Here is a 27,504-nt window from a genome sequence, read left to right on the forward strand (position 1 = left end):
GGTCTGGAAAGGTGAATGCTGTTGGGTTCTCCATGACACCTGTTCAGCTATGGGTCAGCCTCTTCCTGTTAACTAGTACATCATGCTACTTGAAGGAGCTAGGAAGAGGCACAAATAGCACATACATACTATCAAACCTGGGACTCTCAGGTACCTTGTGCAATTGATCTGCAACTGACTTTTCATCATTAGTAGATTTCATTACCAATTGCTAGCTCCTGTCGGTTCTTGATCTTGACAGTCATTTTATTGGCTCTCCTCAGTCTAATCTAAACTAGATCCCTTTTTCCAGTCTTCTATGCCTAGAATGTTATAAGAACAAATCATAAAGGAATTTGCTTATGAGAATCCAACAGGCCACATGATCTGTAGCTAGCATCTATGATAAACTAACTGCATACATTCCTTTCTCTGGCTAATAGGTTAGGTCTTTAACACAGAGTTTAAAGGTGGCTTCAGGTTATTGGTAGCTATGTGGCAGCTGCTTAAATGATTTTGTAATAGCACAGAGGAATTATTAGAGCAGTTAACTAAGCCTGAAAAGTCATCGTATCCAGTGATCAGTTTACGGAGCTCAGAGAAGTCATGTTGTATAACATCCATCGCCTTGACTTTTCCAACAACTCTAAGTCTGATTTATCTGTTTGTTTGTTTATTACATGTGCATCCTACCCTCCCACCAAGAAGTTCAGGTCAATGTATATGGATCTGCTCCTTTTTCGCCACAGTAAATCTTTTGGGTAAGCTAGGCTAAAACAGTGGTATTTTTGAACTTCTGTGCCATCAACTTGCCTTCCAAGAAACATGGAGCATATTCTGTATAGTAACACTGTAATCTTGTATGAATTGAATATGCACCCCAGCATATAAACAGCACTCCTATATAGCTGAACTGAGGTGAGGGATAAGCGATCTTTCAAGGAAGCTTACCTGCCATTCCTGACTGTCTTATTAAGGAACTCCAGTGTTCCTGGAAGACAGGTTGATAACTACTGGGCTGAAAGAGTGAAGATCAACCAGTGAGCTTTGTACCTGAGAGGGTTCTTCAGCCTGAGTCTCCCTGCTCTAAGCCTAGCATTCTTTCCACTGTGCTGCACTGGCTGTCACTGGTTTATGCATACAAAGCCCACCAGAACATTAATTAACTACTCTTCTCTTCTATTGCATTCTCTTTGAAGACAATTAACAATTTATCCCTGCTAGCAATGTGTTAATAATTAATATTTTCTCATCTTTTTCTTGTGACCTAGGCTTTTTTAAAAAAGCAACCGCCCCCCTAAGTTAATTTCTTGTGCTTTTTCACCCATGGCTTCGAATGTTTTCCCTGTAGACTTCCTCTGGCTTTCTTGTGAGCCTCTCATTAGCAAAAGTGAAACCATATTACTTTAAAGTCTTCTGTTGCATTTTCTTATCACTTTTCTGGGGGCAGCAGAGATTCCATATGGCACATGCTTGATTTGGATAAATACCCCACCATGTTTTGCCACAGTGCCATACTTTCCTGTATCCCATGCCATATTGTACTAAAAACTTTTATCGTATTTTACTCCAGTCCCCTCAAACATCTTTCTACACCTCCACTGTACCTTTCTATGTACCCGATGAAAGATATTACTGTATTATCCTACACTCAAAGGCATATTTTGCTGAACTGGATAGCCTCAAACTTAAGATTTTGATAAAGGCACAGAACATAAGATATGTTGTCACATGGTGGTATGACTGAATGCCACAGTTACCTGGTAACACCATGATTGTAACACCATTCACAGCAGGTTCAGAATATGGCAGCCAGACTTTTGATCGTGATTCTTTGATCAGAATCTATCATGCCAGTGTTAAAGATTTTCCGAAAACTTCTCTTTCCAGATACAATTCAAAGGGCCACTTTTAACCTATAACACTCTTAACAATTGAAGGACTACTCACTCCCATTTGAACCTATTTATCATTTGAGATCATTTTCAAAGACCCTGCCAACATCCTCCATCCCGTTATTCTTCCACATTCTCTTTCCAGTGTTGTCATCTTCAGATCTTTTTGCCTCCTAACTTTCATTCTTCTAGCGATAACCAAACTCCCTTGATTCAGAATGGTACCTGATAGGTTCAGGGCACCTTAATATCTATCTTAGCTTATGTTGTCATCTGGATTGTGCAGAGAAATCATGACTTGCAAAGGATCACCCAGTAAGTGTTATGGCTCCTCCAAAGATCATCTTTGCATCGAAACGTAACCCCATTCACTGTAGCATACTGGCTTTCTTCAAATATTGCTTTGCCTCAATTATCCTGTGTCTGCTACTGCCCCAATTCTGTTATGTGCAACTAGTTGTATTATGGAAGTGTTTTTGTTATCTCCCAGACAAATATAGTTGCTTCCAAGTGATGCCTCCAAACTCCACTGCTGTTAATGGCTTTGCTTCCACAAAATGGTCCACTCCATCATTTTGTTATGGACTTCATTCTAGTTTTTTGAATGACTGAGAAAATGTACAGAAAAATATGCTTGCTTTGCCTTCTGTTTGTTCCATGCTCCACTAATCTGTTTCTGAGTAATTGCCTGACATTTTCAAACAGATTGATATGTGCCACTTGTTGTGGGGAGGGCAGTGATTTATGAGCAATCAGAAATGATGCATGGTATATGGTGTATTAATGTCATTCGTCATTAGGTTTGACTTAAAATATATATACAGAGGCTGTTAACTGCTTTCTTGGTTTTCCTTCAATTCATGTGCACCCAAGAAATGCCTTGGGAAAACCAGAGTGTGCTGAACTCATTTTTAACAAAAACATTAGGCCTTCTGGAAGTCAGTAGCCTTGGTGAACACATTTTTCAGAGCCATTATGATGAGATGAAAATATATCCATATTTTCTCGGGAAATTCTGCTAGCAGTGAATTACAAATAGGAGTGGAAAGTGCCTGGCTGGAAACTCCTTGGTGGTGCCTTGATCTCCTGAACAGATAGCAAACTGACATTTAGGACATTCTGATTGTTCACTGTGTGAGCTGGCAGAGCAAGGAGATTTGCAGAGCCCAAGGAGCTCTAGAAACACTGTGTCTAAATCTCTTCCATGTTCCTTGCATGATTTTATTCATCCTTATAACTCTCTGACCAGTTTCTGAATGCCTCCTACCCTCCCCATGTTTCTTGGCCCATAAGAAGGCCTTTGTCCATCACACATGCAGCTACAGGCTTTAGCAACAGTCTTTAAACTATTTTCATGCAGCTAAGGATGCATACACACCATGTCTTTGAAGCACATACCCACAAGAATCATGAGAACTGTAGTTTGTTAAGAATGCCGGCCATGGTTGCTCTATGAGGGGCAAACTACAGTTCCCAAGATTCTTGGGGATAAAGGAAATGGGCTTTAAATGTATGGTGTGTACATTTCCCATGGCAATCACTGAGAATTGTCTCACTGGAAAGGGGGGGGAAGCTAAAAATTGTTCATGATCAACTTTCTGCAGATTTTCAAGCTTTTGGCCTGAAGAAAGGCATGTTCTTCAATCCAGACCCTTACCTAAAGATTTCAATCCAGCCTGGAAAGCACAGCATCTTCCCAGCTCTTCCTCACCATGGACAGGAGAAGAGATCCAAGATCATGTGTAACACGGTCAATCCCATCTGGCAAGGAGAGGTGAGCCATTAGCTTTTTTGAAAAATAAAATAAAGCTGCTATGCCCTTGGAGCAAATGCACAAATTTAGCCAAGGTGCAGACATTTTATAAAAGCTTGGAGGAACAGAGAGGATGTCACTGTTTGAAGAGAGCCTTTTCTCACAGGTACAATGTAATCTCCACACACGCCCTGCCACCTCTGTGTCCCCATCGTCTACAAGGGCCTAAATAAAAAGGTTCAGGGTTTAAGCTTACCTGAAGTCATAGCTTCTGACTTGGGAACCTCCCCTAGGAAGTGGATGCTCCTTGCAATGACTTACAGAGGAAGGGGAAAGCACCATGCATGGGCTCTCAGCCACACTGTGCACCTTCTGCCTGAGCTGGGATAGTCAATGAAATTCTGAAGCTGTGACCTGGGAAGCCTTGGCTCACATTAAGTCCTGCTTCAAGCAAAGTCCGTCAGAAGAAAAGGGTGTATAAAAATAGAAAAGGCGTAAAATATTGAGAGGAAATGAGAGTGAAAGAGTGTGTGGATCTAAGAATCATGGAATCATAAAATCATAAAATTGTAGAGTTGTAGAGTTGGAATGGACCCTGACGGTGATCTAGTCCATCCCCCTGCAATGGAGGAATCTCAACAAGATCATACATGACAGATGCCCATCCAGTTTCTGCTTATAAACCTCCAATGAAGGAGAGGCCACCACCTTCTGAGGGAGTCCCTCCCACTGTCAAATGTCTCTTACTGTCAGAAAGTTCTTGTTTAATCAGAATCTCCTTTCTTGTAACTTCAAGCCATTGGTTTGGGTCCTACCATCTGACGGATGCATACAAGAGAGAACAAAAAAGATACCGAGAATAAAGAATGGGGAGGGGGCTGGGGGGAGGGAGAATGTAAGAAGAGGTGGCTGCAATCTTGGGGGAAGCAGAAAACTGAATCCGTCAAGCCAGGGGCTTGCCACCAGGCTTACTCTCTAAGTTGGGCTGCTGGAACTTAGATGAGTAACATGTATGATTTGATATATCCTCCTTGTCCAAATCATCATTTAATGGTTTGTGCTTGAAATGCAAATTTCCTGAAATTTCAGCCACAACAGTGTAATTTGCTACTAAGACAAATGCTACTTTAGTCCTTTGGTAGACAATGTACTACAAAACTGTTATTTGTAGGGTTGGTAATTATTAGATAAAGGCACAGCTTGGCATTACAAGAACGTAATTAGAGGGTGGTTGGATGCCATTGTTAGGTGCCAGAAAGTCTTCGCAATGTTACTGGGAAAGAAGAGAACAAGCAGCAGGAGGGTACAAGAAATTTAGCAAGGAAATGAAAATGTATTTGTATCACTGAAAACTTTTAAATTAGCAACTGCTATATTTGAATGGCATCAAAATCCAAGCCCAGAGATTCTGCTGAGGGAGGGTTGCTTTCAAAGTCAATTTGCATAGGAAGGGCCCACCAAAGGTAGAAACTGTGTTAGCTACTGAATGAAATTGTTGCAGTAGGTTGAACACGGAGAATATTAAGTACCTACTGAAGTTTCACTCCACTTTGTGGTTTGCACTAAACAAGATATAACACTTTTTTTGATACATTTATTGGGTTCGATCCAGACCTACAGCACAGTCCAAACCTAGCTTCTGCTGGAGTGAGAGAGTTTTGATTTGGCAAAACATGGATTTCCTGGCTGAACTGGGGCTATGCCAGCATAAACCACTGACTCCAGCTGAGCTGGAGATACACTGGTGTAAGTCCCTTCACCCTGCCTCAGTTGGTGAAACTTACGCCAGCAGAAGGAAGGGGGGGGGCTCCAGAGTGTGGCAGGGGCAAGATGGGGCAAGGAGAGACAGCTATTCCAAACCAGCTTGGTCATGTGACCTTGGGTCCAGTCTCCAAAGCTAAGACCCATTCACTTGCCATCTCAGCTGGCAGTAGCCCTCCCACTTTCTGAACAGAGTTTGGAATAGAGGTAACTTACAGTAATGTACATTGTGCAGGCCTACATTACACTGTCTCCCTATAGCTAGGTTTGATTGAAATCAATGGGACAAGTCGGCTAAGTCTGGATCCAACCTGTAACATTTATGGGCCAAATGAGACAATTTGTAAAAGGAAAAGATTTCCAGAAAGTCTCCCTTTTGCTTGCCTTTTTTGTGTGCTGTTTGTAGCTGCTTATATTCTCAATTTGGATCCTCTGGGAGTTGGTTTGTTTGTTTTTACTACCACTGAGTTTTTATCCTGGTGATCACAGTGGATCAGGGACCACAAAGGCAACAGGATGGTATCATATTAGCACACAGTGAATCCAATTGTGCTCTGAATGATACTGCAAAGCCAAATCAGAGAGACTTTGTTCCTGAAAACTCCTGGCAGTCTCCACACAGAGAAGCTCTTAAATTGAACAAACTGAGCACTTTCTATTTTTTCCTCTCTTTTTTGGTTGGGGGAACCTCTCCTTGTTTACTCCCCACGGTGACGCTATGCCTGCTAGTAAACGCCACAGGACCCAGAGGATGTAGCTCTCTCACTGGTTCCCAAACAATCTAAAATAGAGGACTTTTTTAACAAATCTGCTTTTATAGTTCCAACAAAAAACTGGTTTTCACCTCTTGAAGATGATTGTGAGTGTGGGGCGAGTATTCAAGGTGAGAGCGTGGAACTGGATCCAGCAATGGGGCAAGTTGATCCTGTGCCGCTCAGAGAGGAAGGAATGACAAGTAGGGAGAGCACCCAATTAACTCTAATTGCAAGAATGGTTGAGCATATCTTCCAACAAATTAGAGGTATTGCCTCTCAAATAACCCATTTATCCAAAGAGGTCCACAGTTTATCAGTTAATAACAAGCAGGCATCAACAGAACACCATAGTACCAAAGGGAATTGGCGACAACAAGAGCAGACCCCTAAGCTCAACAGAGAACGCGCAGAGGCTCTTAAAACAAACCAGAGAGAGTGCAGTGTCTCTGCCTTCACTTTGAATGAACATTTTCACATCATTTCACAAGATTCACTGAAATGAAGGCAGAGGGAATTGCTTTTGGCAGGGCACAAAATACTGTATTTCACTGAATGTGCTCTGGTTTAGGCTCAGTTCTCACTGTATTTAAATGTTCAGTTTGCTGACGTCTTGTGGCTGAGAAACAATCTGCAAACGCCTGAAGGTTTTTCCATTAGTGAGCAACTTCATTCTGCGTACAATTGAGAATTTTCTCTCAGAAACACGGCGCTGTGCAACAAGCTGGTTGGCTTTAAACAGTATGGAAACCAGGTCACCATTACGACTGCACAGCCCAATTTCTTTTAAACTGAAAGGCCAGTTAACTGACAAGCTCTGATTTCCCCAGAACTCGTTGCCTACGCAAGAAGTATTCTATATAATTGTCAGGGAACTGCCATCGGAGGAACCGGTGGTGGAAGGGCTCACGCAGGCTGGGAGAGACTCAGCAGCTGAAGCAGGAACCAGCAGGGGGAGAGGTGGGTCTCTGGTGGAGGGGCTCACGCAGGCTGGGAGAGACTCAGCAGCTGAAGCAGGAACCAGCAGGGGGAGAGGTGGATCTCTGAGGGAAAGCGAGCAGGAGGGAGGGCTCAGGGACACATCCAGCGAGAACAGTGGGGAGGTATCTGAAGCTCCCATAGGGAGACCCACAGCCATAAGTCCTCATCGTTCTTCAGGAAAAGTTCTTTGCTGATACACCCATAAAGAAGTCATGATACTGTGGTGCCAAAAAGGGGGGGGGATTTAAGTTTTTTTCAAATATAACAAAAGATCTGTAGAACAGCCTAATAAACAGAACTAGCTAAACCAAGACAGTCCAGGCAGGGAAGTTCCTTAATGAGGGAGGGATTAGTCTCCCTCCCCACTCCTGGGCACTTTTGCAGGTGCCACCTGTGGCTTGGAAGGAATTCTTATCTTGTCATATATTAAATGAGACCTTGCCAAATGGTACAGGAGTAATGCTGAGCAACAAGAAAGGGGATCTGTGTGAAAATGAAGTTATAAGAATGCCAATTGAGGCAAGGGCTGTTTAAGCAAAAACAGTGACATCAGCTGCAGCCACCCTGCAGTGCAGAAAATCCAAGCCTAATAAGGACTTGGTCCCAGACAACCAGCAGACACTGTCTATAGCAAGGTCCTGTACAGCTGAAACCTCCACAGAAACCAGCTTTTGAAATACAGGCCATAGCATGTGCTCAAAGGTTTCTGCCTTGGTCTTTAAAGAGCAAATGCACATAGTTCTCCCCTCCTTCACCCCCCAAAAAAGCAGAATGAAGAGTTTGGAAAGGAGCCAATTTGTAAAACCTGCCTTCCTCCCTTCTCCAAATAGCTAATTGGCTACCACCAGCTCCATCCCAGGGTCAAACCAACAAGGGGTTGGCAAATTCACCCTCACGTGTGGGTAGGAGTGGTATTATTAGAACACTGTTCTTCCCAGGGAACTTGTATGACAGGTGCAATTCTTCAGTCTTCTTGAGAAAGTGGTTTCATTCTGAAAGTAAAAACACACTGCAGTTTGTTTCTGCATTACCCCACATTATGTCTATTTGAAAATAGATGAAAACAGACATAGATGGTCCTGGCAATGGATGTTGGGAAGGGTATATCCTCACCTGCACAATGATGTTGTGAGTGGGTGTATACCAAGATTACAGGGATGTGGGTGGCACTGTGGTCTAAAGCACTGAGCCTCTTGAGCTTGCCGATCAGAAGGTCGGTGGTTCAAATCCCCGCGATGGGGTGAGCTCCCATTGCTTTGTCCCAGCTCCTGCCAACCTAGCAGTTCGAAAGCACGTCAAAGTGCAAGTAGATAAATAGGTACCACAGTGGTGGGAAGGTAAACAACTTTTTTGTGTGCTCTGGTTTCCATCACGGTGTTCTGTTACACCAGAAGCGGTTTAGTCATGCTGGCCACATGACCCAAAAAGCTGTCTGTGGACAAATGCTGGCTCCCTCGGCCTTAAAGTGAGATGAGCGCCGCAACCCCGTAGTCGCCTTTGACTGGACTTAACCATCCAGGGTCCTTTACCTTTTACCAAGATCACCATCACCACTTCCTTGTTCACCTGGGTCATGTGCAGGGAGGAAAGGACATGGATAATCTGATCAAGGGAAGGGTTTTTAACTGCATATCAAATATGCAAAATCAGTTGTGGCCAGCAGAATCAATATTGATCTAGATTGAAAGCAACATATTGAGGATGAGCGTGAATGATTTTGGACTGAGAAAAGCTACATTTTTTGTGCTGCAAATGGGCCACAAAATGTGGCCACAAGCCACAAAATTGTTACTGGTGAGCTATAGTAGTAGTTCATAATAGAGTTTTTGGTGTATTTGAGAAACCTTTGTAAGCACCTGTTGGATTCTGGGTTTTCTATGCCCTCAAAAGGTCTAAAAGCTTGTGTGGTTTGTAAAAAATGGCAACTAAAGATTATAAGAATGTCAAGCTGAACTGCTAAAATGTTGTTACAGATTACAGAATGACTTCTTCAGATAATGACAGCCATTCTTATTTTCTTTAGTAACTATATTAGATTCCCTGAGCTGGCTTCTGTTATTCAATTTATTTCCTTCTCATTGAGTTTTATACCTTTGGGGAATGGGCCCACGGGAGCGTCAAAAATTGGCTGGTGCATCTAGTGTGCTTATGTTTAAGGTCCTATCTATTACATGAGATGCACCGCGAGGGCCTGAAAAATTATTCTTTGTTGAAGGGCAGCTGAGCATTTTATACTGCCCAGATTTTGATGTCTCTGTGTACCATCGGGTAATCTGTATAGTTGCACTTGACCGCTCTTGATTTCCTTCCTGTCTTGTCAACAGCCGTTCCATTATGCTTCTGAGGCAGAAGGGTGTGTGTGTGTGTGTGGTCCTTTGAAGGTTGGATGCAAGTTTAGAATTGAGCATGTGGAAATAAAATGTGTGTTCAGTGAAAAGTATAGTAAATTGGTAGTGGGTCCCCTCTTGAGGCATGGGTTTGTGTAGGTGCCTGGTAATCCAGCCTCTGGCACTGACCCATGGGTCTGGGTCTGAATGGGAAAATGATAAAATAAGCATCAACTTTAAATAAATAATAATAATAACAAATATGTTTGCTGTGAAACTTGCAATCTTCTCTTGCAGCAGTCAGGGGGAATAAGGCATCCAGAAATCTATATCTAACTTTTCTTACAGGATTTTGTTCATCAGGACCTCATTAAGCAATGTTTGGCTACAAATAGCGGTATAAAATTTAAAAAGCCACCAGTTTTATAATCAGCTGTACATGAAGAACTATTGTTCGCAAGGCTGAAGCTTCTAAATATTCAATGATATTTAATCCTTAGTTTTAGTATCCTCCAATATCTGTTTAAGCCAGAAAATACCCATTTGTTGCAATGCTTTATTTTATATCAGCGCTTACCACAGTGGTGAATGGATGTTGCTAGCCTTAAATACCTTTACTGTCAATAGCTTCCAGTGTAGCATTTAATCTGTAAAATAATAACAACTGTAAAGGAGTTGCTTAGAGGAATGGGAGACCCTTTGTTTACTGAAGAAGCATTGCCATCACACTGAAAGTGACTATAAATAAAGCAAGGAAATAGCTGCTAGACAAGCTTTTAAAAGGGCAAGATTTTCAGGAGTCTCTGAACAAGCTGAAACAGATTTCGCAAAAAAAGAAAAATAGGGTCACAATTATGGGAATGATCTGGGATTTTTGGCTTTACTGTGCCCATACTGTGCCCATGGAGGGGTTCACCATAGAACCCAGTGGGTTCCTGTCAGTCTTTAAGGCACACAGGCATGGGCAACAGTGAGCAAGGGAAAGTCAATGTACATGTGTCCTGCGAAGATATAACCTCCCCTCTCCTCCCCAGAGCCCTAGTCCTCAAGTTACTGCTGTTCAGGATGGAGTAACTTGCAAACTAGGAAGCATGACTATCAAATGCACAGAGGAGGGTGAGGTGCTCTAGTTGGTGGCTTCTGCACCTCCAGCAAACAAGAACCTAATTCCAAATCCAGTGATGCAGAGGAGTGGTGAGAGGCACCAGCTGGGAAATCCCCAAAGGAACCCCCAAAGGAAGACGGCTCACAGCCAGGGATTGGTGGTGGGATGACAATGAGCGGTCAGAGGGATCAATCTGGGAGGAGGTGTGTCAGAAACCGAAGAGGTAACAGAGTTTTGTGAGCAGGAAGAGGCTGGGGCAGAGAGCAGTCCAGGATCAGAGGTGGAAGCAGAGGTGGGAGAGTGCACTGGCATAACTAGTGGGTGTGGGAGATGCAGACCGCCCAAGGCGGCACGGGGCAGCACAGCGAGAGGGGCGATGAAAGACCCAGCTATACCACTGAGTGGGCGGGGAAGGGATGGTGCCAGAAAGTGAGTGGGGGCAAAGTTACGGAGAAAAGTGTGTGTGTGAATGTGTAGTCTTATGTGTAGTCCAGGTATTTGAACACTGGGCCATATTGAAATTTGGGGGTGGGGCAAAATCCCTAGCTGTGCCACTGGGAGAGGGGTCAAGAGACAGCAATGAGTCAGGCTGTTGAGGAAGCCAGGCTGTCTCCCCCTTCTGCAGCAACCAGCTTCCCTTCCCCCTTGTCCCCCAGAACCCAAATAGGTATGAAGAGGGTGGAGCAGAGACAGTGAAGAAAAAATAGCCTCAAATTGCTTGGGAAGGAACCAGGGGCGGGGAGACTTAGAAGCTGTGGGAAGGTGGGGACCTTCAGTCCTTGCAACTGTCTCAATGGACCAAGATCTACTGGGAAGAGTTGCTGTGCCCACTAGGCCTAAGCTGTTTTGCTTCTTTGGATAAAGAGTTAACTTCACTGACACCTTGTGAGTTGTTGCTGACCTCTGCCCTGACTCCTGCAGACACCAGCCAAGTGCCCACCCAAACCAGGGCCAGGGAGCCAAGCACCTCCCAGTCAACAGGGCCTTCTCAGTGGTGCATGGAGTGGCCCCTAGGGAGAACCACTTGCCTATAGCTGAGTTGTCCATATAAGGCAGGGTGGAGAAACTCAGGCCTGAGAGCCAGAAGCATAGCTGTCAACGTTTCCCTTTTTTAAAGGGAAATTCCCTTATTCTGAATAGGATTCCTCGCAAGAAAAGGGAAAAGTTGACAGCTATAGCCAGAAGCAACCCTGCATGCCCTCTAGCTGCCCACCACAGGACTCTTCCTAGGCCATGCTCCCTCCCCAGGCACTGAGCACACCCTCCTTGAGTGTTTTTGCCTTGCTAGTGACAGCCCTTAGGATATTTGAAGATGGCTATCATATCTCCTTTCAGTCTCCCCTTTCCCAGGCTAAACATACCCAGCTCCTTCAACCGTTCATAAGGCTTGGTTTCCAGACCCTTGATCATCTTTGTTGCCTTCCTCTGCACATGTTCCAGCTTGTCAACATCCTTCTTAAATTGTGTCACCCAGGAGTGGACACAGTATTATAGGTAGGGTCTAACCAAGGCAAAATAGAGCAATACTATTACTTCCCATGATTGGGAGACTATACTTCCGTTGATGCAGCCTAGAATTGCATTAGCCTTTTTTGCTGCTGCATCACACTGTTGACTCATGTTAAGCTTGTGGTCAACTAAGACCTCCAAGATCCTTTTCAGATGTATTGTTAGTAAGCCAGGTGTCCTCCATCTTATATCTGTGCAGCTGGTTCTTCCTGCCTAAGTGCAGAACCTTACATTTGTCCCTACTGAAATTCATTTTGTTAGCTTGGACCCAGTTTTCAAATTGTCCAAGGTCATTTTTAATTCTGATTCTGTCTTCTGCAGCATTAGCTACCCCTCACAATTTGGTGTCATCTGCGAATTTGATGAGCATCCCCTAAATTCTGTATTTTCCATGCTGCACTTGCAGGTAAATTTACATCAGTCACAACAATATTGAGCAGGAGATCAAGAGTCAGTTGTTTCTTTTATTAGCAAGTGCTGTGTCTATAAATAGACCACTCAAGCTAGATTTAGCTCCCAGCACAAGCATCTTGGACAGCAAACCAAGTATCCCCCCCCCCATCTTTTTCTTTCACTCTTAGCTTTTCTCTCACCGTGAGCACACACCTGCATGCAAAGGCATTTGACATCTCTTCTAAGAAAACTGAAAGTGACATGAGTGTTGTATTGCTGTAGTATTGAAAGTAGGCCAGGTCAGGTAAGGACAGCAAGCTGAACAGTTACAAGTCCCCCATTTTCCTCTGCTCATCATGTTTCCATTAACTCCCCAGAAATAAGAACAGAGTGATTTCTTCATTCCTGAAATCAGCTGGGATAAACAGGGAGCAGAACTCGCGCACTTCGCTTCATCTTGGGCATCTCTTTTACCTCCTCCCCCATCATTCAACAAACACTCAGAAACAATGAGTAACTTTCAGAAACACCACTAACATCTCTGAGCTCTGGGAAAAAATTTTTTAAGTGAAATCACAATAAAAAATTTGATTTTGTTATTGGATTTCTTAAACTGGGACTGTAGAAAGTGTCTAAAAATGGAAATAGAATGTCCTGAAAGGAATGGGGAACAGATAGTGTTGCTCACAATTAAATTTAAAATATTTTTAAAACTCTAGTCAGGACTGGCTGGGTGCCGAAGAGGGTGGCAGGCACTAGCTGGGAAACCCCAAGAGAAGGAGGCTCGGAGCCAGGGGAGGGGGAGGGGGACAACAAAGAGGGTGAAGAGGGAGCACACTTGGTGATGGTGTCAGAAGCTGAAGAGGCAAACAGGGTTTAGGGAGCAGGAAGAGGCTGTGGGCCGTCTGGAGTCAGAGGCGGGGGGGGGGCAGGAATTGGGTTGAACAACTATTCTTTGGGATGCAGAGATTACGTGCTTTAAATGTGTGGTGTGTGCACAGCCTGTTGCTTTAGTCTGAGTCAGCAAGGCTCTTCTTGAATATCCCACACAATTTAATGTTACATCTCTCTTTTAGTTTTGTCTCCATTGCCCTGGCTGTACTTGAGTGTATATGCGACATAACTGTGAGGCCTTTAAGGTTATATCTCAACATATTTAGCATAAATCCTGATCATTTGTGAAGTGATTTCACCAGTAGTTTTTGAGCTGTATACTTCTGTTCTCTAGACCAGTGTTTCCCAACCACTGTTCCGCGGCACACTAGTGTGCCGCGAGATGTTGCCTGGTGTGCCGTGGGGAAAATTCGAAAGATTTTTTTTTTTTTGTAAAAGTCAAATTAGGTCCTAATCTATCCCTCGAGCGCCTCTTGTCCGTTATTGTGACGCATGAAGCGTGTTCCCGCCCACTCCCCGCCCTCCCTTGCTTCTCTCTCTCTCTCTGTGGCGTTCTCCGCCGCTTCCTGCTGGGCATGCGCAGCTCGCCTCGCACTTCCATTCCGGCCCCTCCTTCCCCCGACTACCCCGCCGCTCCGTTCCTTTCTCTTTCTCGCGTGTCAGAGAGCGGCGGCGCAAGCGCGGCGGTTCCCTCAGGGCTGACGGAGGGCTCGAGGAGGAGGAGGCAGGACGTGGAGGCGGAGAAAGCGGCGGCGGCCACCCCCCACCTCCGGCTCGAGGCCCGCGTAGAAAGCTGAGGTGGAGAGATAGATAGAGGTGGGCGGCGGCGGCGACGACCACGACCAACCGCCACAGTAGTTGTAGCGGTGGCGACGGCGAGCAGGGACTCCCGCTCTCTCTCCGTCGTGTGTCTCTCTCTCTCTCTCTCCCGGGCCCGTCCGTTGAGTCTCCCGCGCGCCTCGGCTAAAAGATGAGCATCGAGATCCCGCCGGGTCTGACTGAGCTGCTGCAGGGCTACACGGTGGAGGTGCTGCGGCACCGGCCGCCGGACCTGCTGGCCTTCGCCGCCGAGTACTTCGCCAAGCCGCGCTCTCCTTCCTGCCTCGCTTTGCTGCCTCCTCCCCCCCACCCCCAAAGCTTGGAGGTTCCCCGGCGCCGACCCGCAGGTTTGACCCCCTTCTCACACCTGTTCGCGCTCCTTGCACGGAATGGGGCGGATGGGGAGGAACGGGGCTCGCCGCTGCCTCCGCTCGCCCTCCCCCCCTCCGCCGGCGGTCCTGCGATTCTTGGCTTTTTGGCGGTTGGCACAGAAGGAAGGCAAGGGGGAGGGGAAAAAATTGAATCTTACACTTTCGTGCGTCCCTCCCGGCGTGACGCTGCGCGCTGACGTCACGGGGCTGTAATGGTGGTGTGCCTCGAGATTTTTTTCATGAAACAAGTGTGCCTTTGCCCAAAAAAGGTTGGGAAACACTGCTAGACTACTGTCTGGAGAATAGGATGGCCCCTAAAAAGACATCTTGGTCATTCCTGTGCTAGGATATTGATGTGTACGTGTTCACATCCTACCATTCATGCATGCAAAGTTTAGAACCAGCCCTTTCAAACATCAATCACTTAGGATGATTAGTTTAAGGAGCTGAGATCCAAATTAAAAGGATGCTGCAACCTGAATAATTGAAAAGGCACAAGCAAGGAAATGGAAGAATTATAATCTAATGCTAGCTTCATGAAGTCAGCCCCCCCCCCCCATAATCATGCACACACAAGCACACAGCAAGCTCTTAGTATGAATTATTCATCGCAACATACCTCTGTGCGCTCGAGGGTACCATATAATTCTTAATTGGTTTTTTTTATAAAAAAAAAAAATCATGGATACGCAGCCTAACTGCTACAAGGAGAAAAACTGGATATTTGATCTGAATTGCCAAATAATAGGCAAACAAAAGAAGCAAGGTGTATTTTAGCATGTGGCGTTAACTAGCTATTTACATTAGCTGATTGCAGCAGAAAAGTGAATGAGAGCCCCAAAACCTAGAGATGCATTAGCTGCTCTGGTTGGAATCAAAGGACTGGATTTCTGAGCTAATTAGGATGCAACAAAATAGGGTCCCTGGTAATATGGGGCAGGCAGGACATTTTCAGAGCATTATTAGTGAGTGAGAGATGCTTCGTCTTTCCTGCAGCCACCAGGTCTGTCCTTTACATTTTAATACAGATCTGGCTCCCTCGTTGGAAGAAACCTGGCATGGGATGGATGGGGGTAGAATGGCTGTCAGGGGTATTTGTAGGTGAGAGAAGGCAGGTGCGTGAAAGGCTGAGGACCTCTGTTCCTTCTCATTATTCTCTCCTGCACAGGCTGTGGTCATGCCATGAGGCAAACTTGTATTTGGGAAATGTGTGTTTACCAGCAAGCTATACAATCCTTTCTTAAAGGGCAAAGGGCAATGGATTTGGATGTGGTCAGGATGAGGGGCTGATGCTGCAAGCAGGAAAAGAAACTGAGCCTCAGACTTTTCTTGGATTGAATTTGCTATGCTGTTACACATGGAGTCAGTTTTTCCAATGAATTTAATAAATGGACCTGAATTTTCAAAGTAACTAATGGTTTAGGCTTTTTATTTTTATTTTGAAATGACCAACATGGCCAGAGGTGCCACCTTGGGCCAAAAATTGGAGGGACAGTGTAGTATCATGCACACGTGTGATGCACGCCAGGGATGTCACATGTGTGGGACACAGCATCAGGAGGAGGCACATTATTGGGAAGAGGCCTTGCCCAGCTTCAGTGACCGTGGCTCCTCCTCTCGTGCTCAGGAGGAGCTTTCCTTTGATGCTGCACTGTGCTCGGCTCAGTGATTCAGCCTCCTCTGCCCCCTCAATATTGGGGGGCTAAGCCCCCTGCTAAGGAATATTGAAGAAGCTGATGACACCTCCACCCGCTAGATGTGGTGTACCTGAACATGGTACACTCAATGGACTGGATTTCTAACACTCCCCCCCCCCCAAAAGGTGTTGCTTCTCAGTTCCCAATGCCTGTAAGGTTTTTAGTCTCCTACCACAGTCTTTGTCCAGTTGATAGGCCAGTGTTAATTAGAAAATACATCAGATGGTTGCTCCATCATGCTTATGTAATTAATGTTGGGAGCATTAATCGATATCCTTGAGAGTATGACTGCATGGACAGCAAAACAAGAGGCACTGTGTTAGGGACCAGTTGGATGCGGAGGAATGGTGGGAGGAACCAGCTGGGAAACCACCAAGGGAAGAAGGCCCAGAGCGCTGGGAGTGGTGGTGGGACAACAATGCGTAGTCAGAGGGAGAAGGCTGGGAAGAGGAGGCGTTGGAAGCTGGGAGAGTCTGTGGCTGAGAGATATCCAGAATCAGGCAGAAGCTGAAGCAGGAGGGTGGGAGGAGAGAGGCCAAGAGACACAGGTGAGTCAGGCAGGTGTCTCCCATTTCTGCTACGACAAGCTCCCCTCCCTTCTTGTCTCTTGGAACCAGAAGAGGCAAGAAACAGGTGGAGCAGCAACAGGCTGCATGCAGATGCAGATTCTGATTGCTTGGGGAAAGCCCTGGAGAAGAGGGGACATAGAAGGCTGTGGGGAGGTGGGGCCTTTCAGTCTCAGCAACTGACTTTCATGGAATAAGACCACCAAGAATGAGCTGCTGTTTTCATTAGGCTTGACAGTCAACCGAGTCTGTGGAGATGGTGTTTTTGCTCAAAAAAGAGAGTTAAATCTAACCTGGGAGAGTATGGTTTACTGCCGGCTCACTCTTTGACACACTGGTACTCTATGCTGGTGAGTACTGTATTCTTCCAACTGGCACCTCCACATGGCTGCTGTGATTCGGCATCTTGCCTCCATGGTTTACATAACCAGCCCCATACAGAAGTACAAGGTGTCACAAATGGTAGGAAGCCAACTCAGCCTAACTCAATACCACCTTCAGGGTTCCAGTTGTGGATCTCTCTCAGCCTTGCCTGCAGATTCCAGAATTAAACTTGGTTCCTTTTACATGCCAAGTGTTGCCACTGAGTTCTGGCTTTTCTCAGAGGTAGCACCATGTGGGTTGTGGGCTGCCTAAAACAGTTCCTGATCATTCCTGGGGCACTTGTATGTGGGCAACACAAATATGATCTGGCCTTAATTGGAACTTTATGAACTACAGCTTGTTTCCACAACAAGGATGCAAATCTGAAACGCTCTGTGAAACACAAAACTGAAACACTTTGTGTGAGGCACTGACCTCAAGCCTCTGCTTTTCAGACTTTTGGGAAATGTTCAATTGGATGGTGTGGTCTGTTTTCATAGTTTCTCCTGGGATTTATTAGATGGCTGGATATAGATAACTAGATATATGTGCCCCAGGGATAGTTGGGTCAGAACCAGCAGAGCCCACCTCTAAGCTGTCTACCGTTTCTTGTGTTTTTTGTAGCTCTTCAGCTTTGTCTCCCTGCCCACTGATGTCCTGGAAATAGAGGTGAAGGACAAGTTTGCAAAGAGTCGACCGATCATTAAGCGCTTCTTGGGGAAGCTTTCCATGCCAGTGCAACGGCTCCTGGAGAAACATGCCATTGGGTAACCCTCTGAGCACAGCTCTTTAAGTGTGGATGAAAAGGAGAGCAACTATTGCTTTATGTCATAAAAAACATTGTGCCATTTTTGCTTTTGGAAAGCAGTTGCTCTACTTATGTATGCAGGTGCTTTTACCTTAGGCTGGCCTATGGCTGCAATAAAGATTTGACTTGACTATATTAATGTCCATTTATTGTCTGGTTTGTGATGTATTTTTCTTAAAAAATAGAATATATAATGCTGAAAATTTTGTTGTTGTTGATGATGATGATGATGATGATGATGATTTATTAAATTTATATGCTGCCCTTCATCCAAGGGGGTTTACAGTATAAAAGCACAAAAATACATAGCCTGGGGCCAAAGCAGACTTTACTTAAGGTGCATGTAACCATTTAAAGTACCTGTTTTTGTTCTTTCAATAACAGCCGTGGGTGGGGAGTGGGGAGGTATTGAGCTAGGTTTTACTTAGAGTAAACCCATTGAAATTAATGAACATGAATAAGTTAGATCCATAAATAATACATGTAATAAATAAATAAATAAATAAATAAATAAATAAATAAATAAATAAATCAAGTTAATTGTAGTGAATGAAAGTGCTGTAGTAATAAAATTCTTGTATGCATGGCCTTGTTTTCTTACAGTGACAGGGTTGTCAGCTACACTTTGGGACGAAGGCTGCCAACAGACCATGTCAGTGGCCAGCTACAGTTTCGATTTGAGATAACTTCTTCAATCCACCCAGGTATTCTTCCACTTTCTGTGTTGCTTTCTGTATTGCTTGACTTAACATATGCCTAGATTAGAAAGTTACTTAAACCATTGTTCAGATGATTGGGAAGGAACCATGATAGGCTCACCTCTCTTTCTTCCCATTCATACACAAAAGAAGAAGAGAGAAAGCTTCTGCCTTCACTTAGAACAAACCACAGTTCCTCATTATTCATAGCTCAGGGAACTGTGGTTTGTTCTAAGCAGAAGTTAACAAACCATGATCTGAAACCATGGCTTGAGCCTGGTTTGTGGTAGCTAACTTTGGTTGAAATAAGCTTCTGGTGTGTCAGGGACTGGCAGGATGCTGACAAGTGTGCACCGGGGACAGGAGTTGGACTCAAGAAACAGGAGCAGTGATTTGTGGGAACCTGTACTAGCCAGGAGGCAAGAGTCAGAGGCAAGGGAAGCTTCAGAGCTGGAGGGTGGAGCACAGGATGGATCGGAAGAAGAAGAAGAGGAAGAGGCAGGTCAGGCAAGTGAAGGTCCAGGTGCTTCCCCACCCTCGCCTGCACCACTGTCTCCCAGAACCAGGAGGGGATTGAAGAAGAAAGAGCAGAGGCAGCTTCCACACAGGCGTAGTCTCTAGCTACATGAACACAGCCTGTTGGAGGAAGATACAAGCTGGGGGGGGCATAGCCTCCTCTTGTTGCAACTGCTCCATAGAACACAGACCTGAGAATAACTGGGTATTTGGAGCTGTGGAAACTACTGTTAAGTGTCAGGATTGACAATAACTACCTGCCATGTACATCCCTTTGACTGGGGAGAGCCCCTTACATGGTGTGAGGATGAGGAAAAGATGGTAGGGGGGGCATTCCTAGTCGTCTTAACCTTTTGCATTTTAGATATTTCCTAAACAAAAGGGCATAGTAGTTGCTTGACATAATCATTTCAAACATTGGCTTAGAAGTAAATGGAGCCATTAAACCCACATAGGAGAATATACTTTAATAATATACCGTAGGACATTTTAATTTTTAGAAATTGTGCATCACACAGCATATGCTTATGCCTGTGTGAATCTGCAAAAGGATAGTAACAAGAAGTTAACCTCATGCATAAAACAAACAGATAAATTGTCTTCTGTTTCTTGTTTACTTTTCTTGCATGCAAAACCAGAAAGATGGACCATTCTTGCCTCAATAAATATGGTACAGGCAACAACTGTTTTGCGCGGGGGTTGTGGTTCTTACCCCCACGCGTGTCTGTGGAGTGCATGTAAAGCCCACTGCGCTCTGCCACCATTCTGCCCTCTTTTCTGGCCACTTCCAGATTGCGGTGTTATGTACATTCATGGTCACACATTCTTTGAACACACATGAAACAGGAGCTGCCTGTATAGGAATTATTGTCCCAAGTTTTACAATACTTCAATGGCAATTCCATATTTACTTAGAAGTAAGACTCACTGAGCTCAGCTGGACTTACTTCTGAGTAAACATGCATGGGATTCCACTGCTAACCTTAAAGGTAGCTGTTTTAGCCATGGATTATTTTTTATGGTGAAAAGTGCTCATTAACTTACAATACAATCCTAAGCATTTGTAGCCAGAAGTGTGCATAGGATTTTAGCTAAGTTATGTTTGATACTATATAGTGTATTCAGTTTTAAAAGATGTGAAGTATATGCTTTGCTTTAGTATCTTAAAACATTGTAGCATTAAAGCTAGGCTGTTAAAAATATATTATGATTTATATTTTAAATAATGATCTAAAATGTAAAAGTTTGTTTTTAATTTTAGGGTGCGGGGGAGTTTAACCACCCTGCTGTTAATGATATATGTGATGTGGCCTTTATTCCGGAGCATGCCTCAGTTGAAAAGCATCTGACAGCGGCTCTTACCTATTTCTGTTTAGGTTACAATAGCACAAGCCAATGTGATACCTATGCACATGATTCAGCAAATGGCTTTGCTGGCTTAAGTAACACCTTTCCTTCATGTTCCCAACAGATGATGAAGAGGTCTCTATTACTGCAGATCCTGAGTCAGCTGATTTCCAGGAAAGCACCATGAATATCTCAGCAGAGGATATCCTTGGTGAGCCTCCGTGCACCAGCACAGTGAGCTCAGAAAGTGCAGTTCCAGAGAAGCTAAATGGATACCCTGTGATCTACATCAATGTTGATAGCTCTGGTGCTGGGGAGCTCACCCTGAACAGCTTCCTAAAAGAAGAGCTAGCAGGAAACGGGGAGGCTGATGCAGTGCCAGCAGACACGGCTGATCCCTTGGAATCCATCCCAGGGGAAATGATGCCTTCCCTGAGTGCTATGGACCTCACTGAGCAACTGGCTCTGTTGGCATGCACACCCCCTGAATCTGAAGTTAGGGAAAACAATAAAGTCAATTCTGTTACGCAGGGAGACAACGACATCTTTGCCAGCATAGAAGCCTTATCAATTGATGAGGTGAGTGGGGATATGCAAGCTCTCAAGGATCTAGAGAAGAGTCAGGATGATGAAGGCGCTTCAGCCCAGGAGGAAGAAGAAGACAATGATGAGGAAAAGGAGAAGAACAAGCTGCAGATGAGACCCACAGCGAAAAGGAAGAACAGGCCTTGCTCCTTGCCTGTGTCAGAACTTGAGACAGTGATAGCGTCTGCCTGTGGAGAGCCTGAGACCCCACGTACACACTACATAAGAATACACAATCTCCTCCACAGCTTGCCTTCAGCCCAGATGAGCAGTGATGATGGAGAAGGGGAAGAGGAACAAGGCAGTGTGGTAGAGAATGATGAAGAGCTGACGGTCAGGGAAGTGTCAGAGAAAGACGTGGCCAGCGAGACTGAAACAGTGTTAGCAGAAGCTCCCCACGGAAACAGAGAGGAAGAGGCCTCCATGGAGCACCTAGCTGACTTAAATGAACAGCAGCTGGATGGTGAAGGGCCCAGAACGGAAAGTGAGAGTGAACTGAGTCCTAGGCCTAATGGTGATGCTGAGTGTGAAATGTGCGACACTTCCTGCTACAGCCCGTCTTGCTACAGCACTTCCTGCTACAGCACTTCCTGCTACAGCACTTCCTGCTACAGCACCTCTGGCCAGGACAGCACCAACCGGTTCTCAAGCCATACCCGATTCTCTTCTGTTGACAGTGCAAAGATTTCTGAGAGCACAGTTTTTTCTTCACAGGATGATGAGGAAGAGGAGAACAGTGCTTTTGAGTCAGTGCCAGACTCGGTGCAAAGCCCTGAGCTTGACAGGGAGCAGGGGGATGGCTCTGCCCATTGGCCTGAGGAACTGGTAGCTCGTGGAGTGAATCTGCCAAGAACAGCAGAAAGCGTAGAGTCTCCAGTAGCAGGCCCAAGCAACAGAAGAGAAGGTTAGACTTGGAGGAGCAATACGTTGATTATCTATATCAGGCATTATGAGAGATAACTAATGACCAAGGTCTGGTCAGTTTTGTTGGGCAGTACTTAACACCCTGCTTGCGGGGAAAGAAACAGGAATTAAGTGTTCTTACACGGTCAGTTTATTTTTGATGTGACACTGGTGGTAGGCACAAACGATGCGTCGGCTGTGTGTGATTCTCTTGGTCACATGCATAAATGAGTTCCTACACACTTAACCTATATGTTGTGGATGTCACTGTAGGGAAATTTAGGATTGCCGCTTTGCAACCTGGACACCAAACACATAACTTTAAATCACCTGGTTCTGTGGGAGACAGGGCAGCTGTGCCTCTTCTCACCACTTCCCTCCTTGGTCGTGAGGTCCATCTCTGCTCCCTCACTGTTACGTGACACACCTGCAGCCCTACTCCCTACAGAAAGTAAGAGCTGTGTGGGGAGTACAAGACCAGGGAGGGAGGTGGTGGGAGGATTTCTGGTTGCTTCATTGCCTAGACCACCAGGAGATTTAAAAACATGTCTAGTTCAGAATCAGTAGTCCTTTCATAGCACTCCTTTTTTCAGTGGGGCTTTTTCCTGGTTTATATAAAAAATATTTCATTTCACCTCAGGGGTGCGTGTGTGTGTGTGTGTGTGTGTGTGTGTGGAGAGAGTTAGTGCATGGGGAGGGCTGCATCCTCATCTGGTGTATTAAGCTGCTGCAGTGTGCAACATGTGAGGATCTCGCTCAGTAGGACTTTGTGTGCCAACATCTAAATCTCTCTTTGTATTTGAAGTATTTTCAGACCCTACCAGTCATGTGACTTCTTGGCAAAACATATAAATCGTGGGGAGCAGTGTAAAAAGGGCTTCTTGTGGTGAATCAAGCCTATGCCATATCATTGTGATGAAATGCTAATCTCCACAGTTAGATGAAAATGGCATGCTTATGCTTCACCTTTCAACCACCCCTTTCCTTCTGTCCCCATTGCAGAAGCAAAAATAACCTCAAATTTCATTTGATTTAGGCATTCAAAGCAACTTGATTTGCATTGTACTTGTGCACTGAGCTTTTTTGATATTTTGTAAATTTTGTTTGCTGTCTTGACTTTGCTTTTGTTGGGGGGGAGGCAGGGCACACATTTTCAAAATAGTAAAAAATTAGCATAGATTGCAGTCTTTGCTTTTGGTTAGTTGAAAAAAGAACATGGTGGATAATCTCTACAGCATGCCCTCCAGATGTTTTGGAACTACAACTCCCATCATCTCTAGCTAACAGGACCAGTGCTCAGGGATGATGGGAATTGTAGTCCCAAATCATCTGGAGGGTCACCTGCTCTACAGGTTTTCATATACCGTGTAAAGCAGAGCTTTCCAAACTGTGTGTCACGACATGTTAGTGTGTCAGCTGCAGTGTGTAGGTGTGTCACCCGAACGCTCCCTGCGCTCCCCACAGGGCTGGAAAGGGGTTAGTTTAACCTCTGGTTTGCTAGTAAAACTGAATTACTGTGTCGCGAAATGATGCACGTCTAAAACGTTTGTAACCAACATGAAAAGTTTGGGAAAGTTTGGTGTAGAGCATGAGTCACACAAGGCATTTCTGAGCCACACAAGCTCTGTTGATGATCACATTATGTGAGCCAGGTAATCCCAGAGATGGACAGTCACAACTCCTGTGATTGTAGTAACAGTTAGATGCTGTAGAGAAGCTGGCTGCCACCAACTGCATGTGGCTGGTTATTGCTGGAAGAGAATCGTGAACTAGCAAGTCAATTCCTATTCCCTTATGTGCCAGCACAACCAGATCAGGTGATTCGTTCACCATGTTTTCTCCCCAGGAATGCGTACCCAGGAAAGTGTGGGGCTGCTTGTGTAGCATAAAATGTGTTTATGGATTTGCTCTGAAACCATTGTGTGGCTACTCCCCACACAGGGCCATGATCCACAGGGCCTCCAAGGAATGCATCTCCATGGTGGCAGCAATGGCTGTGGCATGCTCCTTGGAGGCCTTGAATCTCCTGCCTTCTCAGTAGCCACCCCTCTACAGCAGCCTCTTGGTGAATAGGAAGCACAGCTGGTCTCCTCCCACCCCATGGAGGAAATTGCAGGGGCTGCCCTCTGGGGTCTTCTGGGCTCCACACCCACCCAGCTTGATTCAAAGTGGGGGGGGGGGCTTTCCCCCACAATGACTTTTGATTCCCAGTTCAACTGTTGGGCAAGGTTGATTTGATTTCCCCCATTGTTCCCAATGTAGATCTTCACTCTCTTCTTCTCTGGTGGGGGGGGGGGGTTGCCATTTTGTAGTTTGCCTTAGGCGCCAAAACATCTTGGGCCCACACCATCATCAGCCCAATTTTCTGAAGGTTAATCCTAGGACAGGAAGGAGCTTGTAGCACAACTCCTCCTACAAGGCTTGGGAATTCTTACATTATCACAGTGGCTCCCAGGCCAACTTAGAAACTTGCACCAAGATTCTCTTAAGTGTGCCTTTCTCCCCCATTCTGCGCTCAGCCCACAGTGGACACCTTCCTCCTTGATTATTCATGGCTCACTTACTTGAAAGGGCAGGTGAACAGGGAGGATGAAGAGCAGGGCCAGGAGACTACAAGGACAGGCAGTGGACCACACCATTGTGGCACACCACCAATATGATGATGCTGACCCTTGACACTGGCCATCAAAGCAGTAAAATTAAAATCCAGCCTAATATGATTAGATACCTTTAGTTAGATGGAAGTAAGGTGGTAAGTAAAAGAGCAGCAGAAAAGAAGCCTGATTTTGGTGACCTAGAAGTAAACTTGAGTAAAGGTATTAGTTCTCTAGGAACTTGCAGTAAGCTTGAAAATACCAAATTTTCCCAGCATGTAAACAAGTGTGACTTATATAGATTCATCAATGGCTTTTGCTTGGGACATTTCTTTTTGTGGTTGTGATACCACTGAAGATCAGAGAACTATATATAAAATTGTGGAGGGTTGTTTTTCTTAAATCTGGCTCAATTTTTTTCTGGACAGTGTATTCAAACTGATTTTTATTAGGAAACCGAAACCAAATATTTTGTCAAATTCAAGCTTAAAATTGTTTTTACATGGAATTAAGTGTGTACATTTTACTTATTCAAACTAGGGTCATTTGAATTTTCCATTTTGTTTTGGCTGCAGTCCTAAAAGCCACCTAAAATTATTTGGAGAGTAATGCAAACCCTTTCTTGGTCTGTGCTGCTGGAGGGGGCTGGGCAGTGGCGTAGCGTGGGGGGTGCAGGGGGGGCCGGCCACACCGGGCGCAACATCTGGGGTTAGGACAAATCCACAGGTTAGGGGGCGCAAATCCACGGGTTAGGGGCGCAAATCCACGGGTTAGGGGGCGCAAATTACTTGCCTTGCCCCGGGTGCTGACAACCCACGCTATGCCACTGGGGCTGGGGGCAGCAGTGTGGGCTCTGCCACCATGGAGAGCCTTGTTGCAGCTGCGGAAAGTGTGGTGAATGGGAACACTACCGCTGGTGCTGTTCCATCCAGCACTTGCCAGCATTAGCTCCCAAAATGGACTGTGAGGATAGAGCACAGGCAGCCATTGACCTGCTGGATCCTCAGCAGTGCCATCCCTCCGAGTTCCTGGGGTTCCCGCCAACTCCTGGGCGGCACAGCACAAAGTAAATTAACCTTCCCCACCATCTTCTGCCCTGGCCAGTGTGAGGGTTTGGGATGCAGCAGTTGCCCCATCACGGCACTCGGCCCTGCTGCTTCCCAGCCAAGGTTTGGATTGCTGTTTAGTTTCTCTAACATCAGTTAGATGGCTGATAAATTATGGTTTTAAGAAGTATAACCTTATTTTCTGCGCACCCCACCCCCCAATAATCTCAGTCCTGTAGTTGGAAAGATTCTGACATTAAAAAATGTCCAAGCCAGTAATCAAGTGTTTCATTTTGGTTAAAAATGGGATGATGACATTACAACCACCCTAAGTTTTTTATTATTATTATGTACCCCTGTTCTAAAACATAATAGAATAAGGGTAAATGACAAGCAATGGGATAAAACTGTTGATTCTGTGGGGTTTGAAAAATGTTCACTGAACCCTTGAATCCAATAAGAACTTGGTTATGTGTTTTAAGTTCTCAAAATAAGAATGGTATATTACTACAAGATGGTTGCAGCATCTCAAAGAGACTCTAGTGATAGCAGAACTTTATGAGTGACAGTTTGCTCAGATTATGGAGGCAAGAATACCTGCACTGAATGTTAGTATTCAGAAAATACTTCCATTTTGCTTTGGGCTCTACACTTCATCTCTTCTCTATCTTATCTCAGGTCCCCCTATGTTCCTTTTGGCTATCTTTGTCTCAGCTCAGTCCCTCTTATTCGCTTATCCTTCTCTCGCTTTCTTCTCTATCTATCTATCTATCTATCTATCTATCTATCTATCTATCATCTCTATCTCTCTCCTCTTATTTAATTTATAGCTGGAGAGGTCAGGGACTGAACCAAACCCATCAGTCCTTAGTTGGGTTTACATTGTAAGTCATCAATCCTTACTATGCAGTGACTCACAAAATCTTCCTTTTGACTTCATATTTCAATAGTTCTTTGCCTTGCACATTATTTTAAAGAGGGCTTGAGGCAGCTAATACACCAGATTGCTGTTAGCCCTTATCTGAAGTTCTTCCAGTCATTTGTGTTTATAGCAGTGCATTTGTAACCACTGTGTGGCATCCATGAATGAACATGAACATCTTGACTGTCTTATCCATAGGTGATTGCCCTTTACTCCATAATTCTCAGCCAATCAACCAGCTTCCCTCCATGAGGTCTGACCAACATCACTACCCAGCCATTGATGAACCTCTTCCGCCAAGTAAGCTTTAGTTTCTTAAAAATATACTACTTTTTTCAACTCAAGTTTTCCTGTTTATCTGAAGGGTACTTATAACTAGGCGGTGTGTAAAAAACTCTGAAGAAAGTTCACCTGTCATTCTGAAACTCTTTTGATTCCTTCAGAATTACGTATGAGGAATGAACCTCCAGATTTGTTTAAAATTTCGCTTTAAGCAATTGAAGTTGCTGAAACTGAGAAGCCAGGTCAGAGCCAACAGCTTTGTGAACTGAAAGAGGTAGGCAGTTCAAATAGGTAACTGAGCAGCTGGTGCAAACTGCTGCTTCCTGTCCCCTAGTAGGCAATGGAAACATAAGCATATCCAGCCAGTATTGTACTAATTGGACTGCCTACCATGTACTTCCAGGCTCAATTCAAGGTTTTGGTTTTGATCCATAATGTCCTTCACCTGACGGGGCCGACCCATCTGAAGGACGGTTTTTTCTGCAGAAGTCCACAGACTAGTTGTGCTCAGGTGATCAAGTCCAGCCATCGTTGCAGGCCTTACATTAGCAAGAGGCAAGGTTTTCAGCAGAGTGACCCCCAGACTCCATCAATGAGGTGGAGTACAAATTGGGCTGGTTTCTATAAAGCGCCCAAGG

The 27,504-nt window shown here is 45.0% G+C and overlaps 1 protein-coding gene across 5 annotated transcripts in view; it reads left to right on the forward strand.

Moving 5' to 3' along the window:
• HECW1 (HECT, C2 and WW domain containing E3 ubiquitin protein ligase 1) overlaps nucleotides 1-27,504 on the forward strand; it is a 200,355-nt gene that overhangs the window by 109,851 nt on the left and 63,000 nt on the right. For 4 of the 5 annotated variants that reach the window (XM_028749807.2, XM_028749810.2, XM_028749808.2 and 1 more), the window contains 5 exons: nucleotides 3,479-3,648; nucleotides 17,790-17,932; nucleotides 18,577-18,677; nucleotides 20,659-22,023; nucleotides 26,783-26,884. In XM_028749807.2, coding sequence (XP_028605640.2) covers nucleotides 3,479-3,648; nucleotides 17,790-17,932; nucleotides 18,577-18,677; nucleotides 20,659-22,023; nucleotides 26,783-26,884 — 1,881 coding nt within the window. The remainder of the gene's footprint in view (nucleotides 1-3,478; nucleotides 3,649-17,789; nucleotides 17,933-18,576; nucleotides 18,678-20,658; nucleotides 22,024-26,782; nucleotides 26,885-27,504) is intronic. The other variant, XM_028749812.2, reaches the window with a different exon arrangement.

The sequence above is a fragment of the Podarcis muralis genome, chromosome 12, assembly GCF_964188315.1.
Source record: "Podarcis muralis chromosome 12, rPodMur119.hap1.1, whole genome shotgun sequence".
Taxonomy (NCBI): Eukaryota; Metazoa; Chordata; class Lepidosauria; order Squamata; family Lacertidae; genus Podarcis; species Podarcis muralis.